Here is an 11,595-nt window from a genome sequence, read left to right on the forward strand (position 1 = left end):
CTGTCTACTGCTCTTTTTGTGGAATTCTTGTCCAGTTTTGTTTCTGTATCTGTAGTGAAGAAAGTTTGCTTATTTGCGGAAGTTCTTGTGATTTTCTGTTTAAAATCAATATTTTTAGTGTGAAAGTATATTTGTGTGATTTTTGAGTATAATATTGTATTGCTGGATGATATCGTTTGTGGGAAAAGTTAACTTCAATTTAGAATTTGTGACCTGAATTGTGCAACTTTACTTTTCATAGGTAAGGACTTTTCAACTGTCATGTTATTAAATACTAATTTAAGCTCAATCATTATTTGCCCTTGAAGAAAAAAGCAGGTGACGTGCTTCTCATGAGTTTTGTTATTTTTGTGTTTCATCTATCAGTTTTCCTTATTAAAACTTAGCAAATCATTCTTTATTTACGCTATTATTTTTCTAAAATATTTGTCGTCTTGAAAATTATCAAATGGCAACTAATCTTTAGCGATTTAGTACGTGTAAAATTGTATTTTTTTAATCCTATTAATTTAATTAAATTATTAGATCTTTATAATATTTACGTTTAATTTTAAAAACAAACCTCTTAAAGAATTTTATATATTTAAACAAAACGTCATTACTGTGCAAATTAATTATTGGGTAACTTTACTCTTGACATGAAAACATTCTACTCATCAAAAAAATAACAATGACAAATTGGTAACCATCTAATATTATTTTTACCTGGTACGTCCGATTTGATAAATTTTGGCAAACAAATCATGCATTGATTGGCTAAGTTCATAGAGTTAAATAAGTTTATTTGTTCAATATAGCGTACCTGTTCAATAATTATTATAAGCCTACCTTGATTGTCTTCTGTAGTAACTTCTTCCATAATAAAATACGCAATCCTTATCTGATATTAGACGACCAGTCATTACAAGAGACGTTTTATCAAACAAATATTGCTTGTCGAGTTTTGTAAATGATTTAATGGAATCTTAATTTCTGATAACTGAACTTTTCATTTTACTCTCTACTGAGTCCAAAGTTTTATTGTAGGTTTACATTTTTATCTTTAGTAGAATAATTTTCTAAGTATGTTTGCCAGATAACAAGAATATTTCGAGTATGAAAGTTAGATAACTCACAGTTCTATGTGACAATTTCAAGCTAGAGGATTCAGAAGCATACCGAAGACATAGTATTTCTGTGGAGGTTTCTATTTATTTTTTGCGTTGGTCAAGTTTTTTATGACTAATATCGTTACCGTACTCTATTTTCTTATTGTTGCTTCTTAGTCATATTTTACTCAGTAACCTATTTGTTCTTGAAAAGGCTCCCTGTCCTGAAATGTGTGTTTTTTCAAAGTAAAAATCCTGTTGCATTTAACTCATTAAATGTTTAAGAACATTGAGTTCTATGCAATGTTATGGCCTATGACCAACAATATTTTCTTATTCACTTGACATTGATATTTGATGTACATGTTTGTGTCATGTCTTAATATTTATTTGTACATGTTTGTTTTATTTTCTTTTTAGCATAAAGTATTTCCAAGTTCTCAGCCTAAGTTAATACTGATTTTCAAAAGTGTATTGCAATATTAACATGATGAAGATTTTGTTCTAAAATTTTCATACATAACATTGCATAAGAATATTATTTTCTTAAGAAATATTCCAATGCAATTCAAGGATGTTTAGATGGGATATGAATAAATCTGAGATGGAAATTTTGACATCATTCCACTTTATTTTCTCCGATTTACATGAAATTTTCATTAAGGAATTGAAATTACACTTTCAATCATTGAGATACTGGATTGAGCTAATTAAAATGATTTTTTATCTTATAATTGAAAATCCTCGTCTGAAAGTTATATAAGTCTATGATTTTTCTTCAATAATAATTTATTATGGTTAACTATTAGCACTAGATCGTGGTCACAATATTATCTATAAATTATATAAAAAATTAGCTCAAGGTCATATTAATTCAGACTAATGAATTTTATTCTTTTTTATTCTAATCATAAATTTTATAGCCAACTTCTAGAACCAGTTTAATTTTCCCTATTTGAATTTTTTATGCTTGATGTTTTATCTTTAGTAAAAATTGAAAGTTTAAAACATAACATGGAAGTTCACATTATTTAATCAATTTTATTGAAATAAATCTTGATTATCTTAAAAATAATGAATTTAGGCTATTACCAAAATTACAATTAATTCTTGAGTGATTGAATTTTTAAAATAATGAATCTTCATTTTCAGCTGATGATTTGACAATGCAGTTTTCGTAATTGCTCTGCTACTTCTCTAACTTTTAAATCTCAGGTACGTATTCCACAACTTAGTGATTTGTTTTATCCATATGTTTTTGTGTTAACTACAAAATCCTCCTCAAATATACAACTTCCTTCAATGTATTCGACTACAATCAATAGATGATACTGAATTTCATTTGTTATAGAATAACACTGAATAACTCCGCTCCCCACTGGAAAAAATCGTTCAATGAAAAGTCGATGAAAATCTCCTTATTATTCACTGGAAATTCGCATGATTCTAACAACGTTCTTCTCTGAAGTATTTTTGTAGATTAGGATTTTATCTATCACTAGCCGGCAGGCTTGCTTCGCTCGCCTTATCCGTCTAGCCAGGGGGGCTCCGCCCCGGCTGAATCATCTTGAGATGAGTTCTTGAAAAAGCCTAGAAAACCGCTCATAAACCGCCGATTTTGGGCGTATCTTTGGCTTTATTTCAAAACCCTTTCAATACAACATTTTTACACCTCAGATGAACTTGTGTATCAAATTTGAATTTTTTTTGCCAATTAGTTCTTGAAAAAGCTCCTTTCCTTTCTTAGTACGCCCCTAGAAGGCCAACTGAACAAGGTAAAAATTGAACCAAACAAAATTGAACAAGGCCAAATTTGAACGTATTTGGTTCAGTACCGGTCTACCGGTAGTTAAAAAATAATACCATAGTATCCTTTTTAAAAACCTTAAAATATAAAATAAAAATCAACTAAATTTTGATGTTCAATCCATTTTCAAGCTTTTGAAATAAACTCAGTAGATTTTTAGTTGTTGATTATGAATAAGTGAGTGAATGAATCAGTGCAATTTTTCTTTTTATACTTATAGATTTTATGACGGGATTTCCATGAAACCGTCTCTAGCATCTCCAACCAGTTCTTTAGCAGTTCTTTATGAGCAATTACCCACAACCGGTTTGTCAACTCTGAATATTCCATGAGGTTTTATTTGATTTATTTTATTCGATAATTTACATCAGGTCTTTCAAATCGAGGTGATTTGAAATATTACATCTTGAAAGCTTTATTTGTAGCCTATACAATTTACATAATTACTGTACTTTTAAATCGCATCACATTGATAATTCTTTAACATCTTGGAAATAGATCATTCTTAAATTATTGAAGAGTTTTCTCGTAGCACCCTTTCATTTGCCTTATTCTTTTCAATGTGTGATTGAGAATAATCGGAGTGTATAGTATGGGAAACTTTTATGATTTGGGATGAAGGTGTATTTTTTCGATTGCTTTAGATTTTTCTTGAAGTTGATTATTAGAATTTCAATGTTATGATGAAAATCATAGATTCTCTTAGATTTTCCTCGTGCCATGTTTTTGAATTTGGTTTCAATGTTATGATGAAAATCATAGATTCTCTTAGATTCTCCTCGTGCCTTGTTTTCGAATTTGGTTTCAATGTTATGATGAAAATCATAGATTCTCTTAGATTCTCCTCGTGCCTTGTTTTCGAATTTGGTTTCTCAACAGTTGGCATAATTTTGTCTCACTTCCCCTACTCTCACTCTCCTTGGGCAATAAATCAATCTCCCATTTTCATTAGACGCCGTAAATCTGTGTCTTCCATCAGCTGTTTCTCGAAGGATGAATTTATCCTTGTCTTTCAGGGAATATCACAACGATTATACCGGGTGCAACAAAGTTTTGTATCACGAACCAATAATATTATACTCCAAACTTCGTCAGAAAGTAAGAGTCATTTTCGAGATCCGTTGGAAATACATACAGACATACATAAATAGCTCCCTAAACCTAGTAAATTAAGCAAGTCTTGGAGTGTATGTTTTCTGGAGAGATTACGTTGCTCAGTTGAGCAGTTAATATCTCACTACTATCCAACCATCTACTCAAAAAGCATTATCCTTCCTAACTTCATTAAAATATTAGGGTAAAACCTATCTGGATGGGGGCATGGAACGGTCAAGAGAGAACAATACCCCTCCTTCAATGCTGGTTGAATGGGAAACAATAACTGTCAACCCATGTCAATGCTCAACCAATATTAAACAATAGATCTCTTAATGCCCCCATCCAGATAGGTTTAGCAGCATAAAATATATTTTCAAAACCTACTCCAAATTCCACTACTCTGGTCCGCAACTTACAACTCGACATAATATGTATCGTTTGAAAAATATCAATTAGCACAAGGAAATCAGTTCTTTAATAATATTAGAATAGGCTCAAAATTGTGTTCCATAATGAATTAATTCAACTATTTTTCTAAATGTAATAGGAATGACTTGAAAATTCTGTTTTGAAACAATAATTATGTACATCTCTGATAACCTGATACGAGTTATAAAATCGTTATTACTAAAATCATTTATTGCGTGAAACACACCATTTAATTACAGGGTTTGGTTTTTACCACACGATGAACATAATATTCTTTTGATTCGCAATTCGATTGTACATTAATAAAAACGAGGTATATGCCTTCACAGTTTAGATCTTTGTCGCATCTTGATAAGCTCTTCAGGAACTCCATATTACACCAAAAGCTACAGAGTATAGACTGTCTAATACTTGAAAATTATAACTTTGACGGACCTGTACAGAACACGGAAATGGGAATCCCGCAGTAAAAGTCTAAGTGTGGAATAACGTCACTAAACTTAACAGGATGGGGGCATACGATTCATCGCACAAGGGTCGAAAATGTGCTAAATCTACCTGTCAAATGGAATTGCATTTGTATTGTTCTAGCTTGACCGTCCCATGCCCCCATTCAGATAGGTTTTACCCAAATATTATTTCTGCAATTTCGATTGAAGGACTTGTCACATTAAAATTATTCATGTACTCTCACTCTCTTACACAAATACTGTACATTTTTCTAACTCATTCTACCACATTTGTTGAATTGGATTTGATATTGCGGAATTCTAATAATGATAATAAATTTAGATGTGATAAAAATAAAGGTGTGTTTTTCAACTACCACATTTGTCATATAAGCTTCCAGTTTACTACAATACAGAATTAGACATGAGTTATTCATTCACTACTCATCACAGCATACCTGAAAAAATCAATCTCTCATTATTCCAATTGATTTGATTTAGAAGATACATTTACAACATTTTAAAAACGTCTTCGACTATAGTATAACTGAACATAAGGATTCGTACATACAATATCAATCTTAACTCATCATGCATGATTGAGAAAGAACAATAGTATTTAAGCAGGAAACTGCTCCTACACTTATAGACTGACTATAATATAAGATTGAAGTAAACTGGGAAAACCTGGCAGTCGATTTAAATACATAGAATCCACCCTCAAGTAGGCCATGCTAATATTATGTGCCTATTTTAAACTATTCACCTCTCAACAGTAGTGGCATTTTGAATAATTGGGTGTCAGGAATCCAAAATTTATAGAGTTGGGGTCAGGTGAGAGAAGCTTATTAGACGCATAATGAAATTTTCCAAGAGCTGATGAAACGGTAGAGTGGGTCAAGGATCTGTAAATCAAAGATGATGAGAAGCGTAAAGTTTCTGTGTGTGAAGCTCGTAGGAGTAAAGAACGGAGACAATAATATAGGTCGGGCTGGTGAAGAAAGAGAAGAAGGATGGGCATGGGGAGGAGGTGGTGAAGAGGGGTATTTTTTGCTTATCACACACGTGTAAGAGAGATGGCCTTGGCAGTAGACGCGAGCCAGACAGTGCCCTGCTATAAGTTGACCAGAACGTGCGAGTGTCCCAAACCATCCTTATTGCGAAACGTCATCAAACCAGACAGATATTTTGTAGCAGGCTCTGTGATGAAAAACTTTCAAAACATTCGAAAATGATGAGAGTTTCACTAAATCACATTTGAAAGAATTACAAATATATTGTCTACATCTTTTTTGAAGTAGCCTAATACAAAGTTGAACTCATACTAAATTATTTTTGAGTAAACTTTCTCATAATTTGTCTTTACATTTTGTTTGTTTTTTTTTTAATGTTTTTCAAGCTTTTCATCACAGAGAAAAGCTTGAAAAACATTCGAAAATGATGAGAGTTTCACTAAAACACATTTGAAAGAATTATAAATATATTATCAACATATTTTTGAAGTAATACAAAGTTGAACTCATACTAAATTATTTTTGAGTAAACTCTCTCATAATTTGTCTTTACATTTTGTTATGATTCTGGGAAGTACATAAACGACTTGGAATGAAAGGATGTATGAAAAGTGTAGAGCATACTCTCATATCAAACTCGTAATTTTCTGTTTTATAGTACCAACTTGAGAAAAATAATTTTTCCACCCAACTCAAAAATAATAACTTTTTGGCTAAACTCCTTATGCTATACTGTAGTAGGAGTAGTATTTCAAAGGAATATAATCATCTCACAAAACATCTAGTTGATAACTAGGTAGTGGATATAAATAAAAATAGGAATTCAAGTACCCTTTTTAATTGACCGAGCGAAGTGAGGTCTAAAATTCAAGTCGACGGTTTGGCATTTCTCTTAATGTTTAAATGTTCATATGTTGCGCATTTACGGCGAAACGCGGTAATAGATTTCTATGAAATTTGACAGGTATGTTCCTTTTTAAATTGCGCGTCGACGTATATACAAGGTTTTTGGAAATTTTGCATTTCAAGGTTAATATAAAAGGAAAAGGAGCCTCCTTCATACGCCAATATTAGAGTAAAAATCAGACTATAGAATTATTCATCATGAATCAGCTGTTTTGTGGACTATAATACTACCCGTTCAAAAACATCGAACATCTTGAAAATGTATCTTTCCATCAATGTTAGTAGACATATATTTATTTTAATTATGAAAACAGTGAAGCAAACAGGATTTCTCCCAAGAATTGTTTCCATAGCACATTAATTACAATGATTTATTGAGTAGGAGTACAAAAAATTAAAAATATTTAAAATGAAATTGAAATACTATAGTCTGAGAGATATAACTTTTTACATGGCTCTCTCTCGAAGACAGGAGGCATTATGCTCTTTCCTTCACCAATCACTCCCACTACCTAACAGCATTTTCCCTACTTTTGTGTCAGCGTCCAATTGTGCGCAGCATGCTTCTCTCCACTTCTCTGTCCTTGCTACAAACTGTGGAAGGAGAAATCGGTTTCCCAAATTAAATGTGATATCTCTCGGACTTAAGTAGAAATGCATTATACATCCACATTACTCTATGAACATAATTTCGTTTGAATAGTAGCCTGCTAAATTAAACTAAAGTGATTAACAATTTTAGAGTCAACTCGTGGAACGGTTTTCTTTGTGCCAACCTATTCATAATTTGTTTTTGTTGAAGATCATCCTCACACTTCAACCAAATTTTGTAAACTCTGAATAATGCTTTCTCGTTTCATTTGCTCGAAAATATAAACAAAAATGTTCTAATTTATGGTTTTCTACACCTTATTCTTAATCCTCAGAAGCAAGCCGTGTAGGATCATGTGAGGATATTATTTCAAACATACTCCGCTCTAGTTCATTGGTTACAGTTGAGTAATCCAAGCTCCGCCCATTTCTTACTAAACATCTTTGTAATTCTTTAGTCAAGTCGTTGATCTACCATATCATGTATAGCATATCAGAAGTAGTTGATTTGCTATTTGCTGTATCAACCAATTTCTCAATTTCTGGTTCCTTATTTTTTAACAAATTTGCGTTTCAAAGGATAACTAACCACAAGACTGATGGAATAAATTGTATCCTACTATCCTTCCTTTGAGGTTTTTGTACATATTGTAATGTAGCTGGTGGGAAGAAAAAGAAACTATTAGCTTTCGGTTTTCATTTAACATCAAAAATTATTTATTTAATACGAATATTCCAATATGAAACGGTGCGAAACGGAAAACAAATGCAATTGAGATAAAGGAAAGATTACAACTATAATCAACAATCAAAATTTCTGACTATAATAATCAGATAATAATTTAAGGACTACGCGCTTAACTGATCTGTGGTCGTTCAGTTTTTTTTATCATAAAAAAACAAAAATTACTATTTAGAATTATAGATCTGAAAAATTAAAAAAATGTACAATTAACTATTATCTTACTTTACCTTAAAAAGAGTCCCTTGGACGGCTCCTCAAGGTCCAGTTAAAGCACTCCTGATTTTAAATAAAAAAATATATTAAAAAAACTCTGCCAGTTGATTGAATCAAGAACACCAGCTTTCCCTACAAGACTCAAATCATGATAATACAATTATGTAGGTTTAAACTGTCCGGACTGCGACAGCCTATAATTGAATTCTCAAGACAGAATCCTTCAGGTAACCAATAATGCCTTAACTCAACAACTAACTTCACAAACGGTTCAAGGAATACGGGCCTCGAAAGAAAATTCAAAATCTATTTATGTGAAAAACACATGCAGCCTTGATTCACAGACCAAAAGTCAACTCACTCTTCTTTGTATAGCATGGAGCTAAAAACCATAATATTGCCTTAACGAAACGTGATAAAACACACGTTTCATCTTTGTATATTGAAGATCTTCTCGCTTTATCAATTACATTTAATAATTCAAATCCGCGACCAGATTTCCAATTCACAAAATAATATTTCAAAGATTGAATAGGTTTTGATGTCATGTATGACAATATAAAATAAATTATCTCATTTTTAGGGCCGTTTGCTCACTCAAAGCTTAAACTCGATTTAATCGGCTGGTGGCTTGAACTCAAAAGAAACACATATTAACAAACTAGACTTGATAAGGATTTAATCCAATTTTAAATGAAATTTTGTTTAAACTATCACTGTGCAAACGGCCCTTAATCATATAATAGAGAATTGAGACTATGCAAAAGAATCCAGACATAATAAGTTTAAATAGATGTAGTAAGTTTGAATGGTGAGTGTGGTTTTTCGGCTCTAAATTTTCAAGTTTATTAAGATTTTTGGACATTTTCAATTATCTATTTCTGATTCCTCTCATTCTATACTTAGTTTAACTATTTCTATTTTTTTTGTTTTCTTGGTATTGTAGTGTAAATTGTTCATCTAAAATGTTACTTATAATCTATATTTTTGGACTGTGTAGTGTTGGAATAGGATCAGTTTTAGGCTGTTGATAATTTCCGCAAGTGATTGTACTCATTGTAATAAATGAATAAATAATGTGATCTATGCAATTAGACCTTCAACATGATGACATAAAGTGGACCGCGCGTAACTGGTATAATGTTTGTTTACAGTTGTAGTTTGACAAACAAGAGGACAGGATTGTAGGATTGTAACTGGAGTGATAAGTTGTGAATGATGGCGGCCAACATATCCTACGGAGCAGATAGCAAGTTGCCGTTGCTTTTGGTGCACGGAGGTGCGGGGGACATACCTGATTCGGGCGTACAGAAAAAGCTGGACGGGGTGCGGAGAGCGGCGCTGGAGGGGCACAGGGTCCTGGAACAGGGAGGGTGTGTGCTGGAGGGGGTGGTGGCGGCTGTCAAGGTCATGGAGGACCTGGAGGGTTTCAACGCAGGTCGGGGGTCAGTTCTCACGCTGGACGGTAACGTGGAAATGGAGGCTCAAATCATGGAGGGTGCAAACCTGGATGCCGGGTGTGTCACCTTGCTTACAAACGTGAAGAACCCCATTGTTGTGGCGAGGTCTGTCATGGAGAAAACTCCACACACGTTCCTGGGAGGGGAAGGTGCGCAAAAGTTTGCCAAACAAACCGGAGCTGAGTTTGAGGGTGATGATTACTTCAAAACACCTGCAGCTGTGTCAGCGTTGGAGAAGTTTAAGCTCGCTAAAAGTGCCACCCCTGGACGCACCGAGATTGGAGACACTGTGGGTTGTGTGGCTGTTGATTGTCGGGGTCACACCGCGACGGCGACTTCGACTGGAGGCATCAACGGGAAGTACCCGGGTCGTATCGGTGATACGCCAATCCTGGGCTCGGGAGGATACGCGGATGACACCCTTGCAACAGTGTCAACAACTGGATACGGAGAGTCGATAATGCGTTACAACCTGGCGCAACGCGTTTTGACTGCCGTTGCTTGCGGCAAAAGCGCGCAACAGGCTAGTGAGGAGAGTGTACGCGGGATGACAGAGAGGGTCGGCAACACTGCTGGTGTCATCACTCTCACTCCCAAAGGGCAGGTGGGCGTCGCTTTCACATCCAAGCGTATGGCCTGGGCTTATCTGGAAGGCGATAAGCTGCACTATGGTATCGAACAGGGCCAACATTTGGTCATGGATAGGGCTGATTTCAACAAAGTTTGATGAAGCAAAATGAATCAATTGAAATTTATTCATATTATACTGAAATTATTGAAACCCAATAAGAGTACTTTTATTTACACTTGGAAATAGCTCTCGAAGAGTTGGAACTACCTGTGTTGTGATAAAATAAAGGGTACTCGATAACTTGTATTTCAATGATTTATTGATGTTACGATATTATTGATATCATAATATTATTGAAATTATTATTTTGATATTGATATTCGTACATACAAATTAATAGAAAAACATTTTTCTATGAATATGTAATTTTTGAAAGAGAATTATGTGTAGCACTGCCTATTTTATATTCATACCTAATGTGTATCTATTGATTGAGTACTTTATTTATGTAGATTACAATATATACTGGCTTATACACTTATATACAATAGCTTACAATACAGCAAAATTATAGATGATTTACATAATATATACTAAGAAAATAATTATTGAACTGTATATGATATGAAAAAGCAATTTGTAATATAATAACTATAGATAATAATTATATTGTTATGCATCTACATAAATTGGCGGAGCTTTGGACATATCAATGTCCATTCTTCGGAAAGAATATTAAAAATATCCTCCCCACTAACTCTCTACCAAAAACTAAATCTATGAGAAACAAAATCTGTGAGAGTCATTTCAAAACTAAAATTTATAGAGAAAATAATATTCACTAAGATAAGATTTACTAAGATACATAGAAAAAATGTTTAATAGTAGTTAAATAGTAGTTGAGTGTTGTAGTTCAGTAGTATTTGTTTACTAGCCAAAATTGTTGAATGTTGACTACCTTTAATAGTTAAAATGTTGAAAATATAAAAATTCATAGAGAATTACTTGAAAAATAGTTCTCTTTCAAAATTTGATTACAGTTGGAAGATGATATAAATTACTTAGAATTAGTATGCTAACAATAGTTAGAAGAAAATAGTTACAAATGTGAATACAGCTGGAAAATGATAGAAATTACTTAGAATTACTAACAATTACTTGAAAGAAAATAGTTATCTTACAAATGTGAATACAGTTGGAAGACGATAAAAATGTTATGGTGTTA

At 33.0% G+C, this 11,595-nt stretch overlaps 1 protein-coding gene across 7 annotated transcripts; it reads left to right on the plus strand.

The window, feature by feature from the left end:
- Positions 1–10,878, plus strand: LOC111060589 (probable isoaspartyl peptidase/L-asparaginase GA20639). Of its 7 annotated transcripts, none has more exons than XM_022348265.2 (3): positions 1–241; positions 2,241–2,303; positions 9,494–10,878. In XM_022348265.2, the coding sequence occupies exon 3, from the start codon at positions 9,555–9,557 to the stop codon at positions 10,524–10,526; it is 972 nt and encodes a 323-aa protein (XP_022203957.2). In that variant the 5' UTR covers positions 1–241; positions 2,241–2,303; positions 9,494–9,554; the 3' UTR covers positions 10,527–10,878. The 7 variants fall into 7 exon arrangements, with proteins under 7 accessions (XP_022203957.2, XP_022203966.2, XP_022203963.2 ...); XM_022348274.2 differs by lacking the exon at positions 1–241 and adding an exon at positions 902–1,022 and having other exon boundaries at positions 9,494–10,874; XM_022348271.2 differs by lacking the exon at positions 1–241 and adding an exon at positions 1,050–1,182 and having other exon boundaries at positions 9,494–10,874.
- The last annotated feature ends 717 nt before the right edge of the window (positions 10,879–11,595 follow it).

This window comes from Nilaparvata lugens, chromosome 1, assembly GCF_014356525.2.
Source record: "Nilaparvata lugens isolate BPH chromosome 1, ASM1435652v1, whole genome shotgun sequence".
In the NCBI taxonomy this organism is placed as follows: Eukaryota; Metazoa; Arthropoda; class Insecta; order Hemiptera; family Delphacidae; genus Nilaparvata; species Nilaparvata lugens.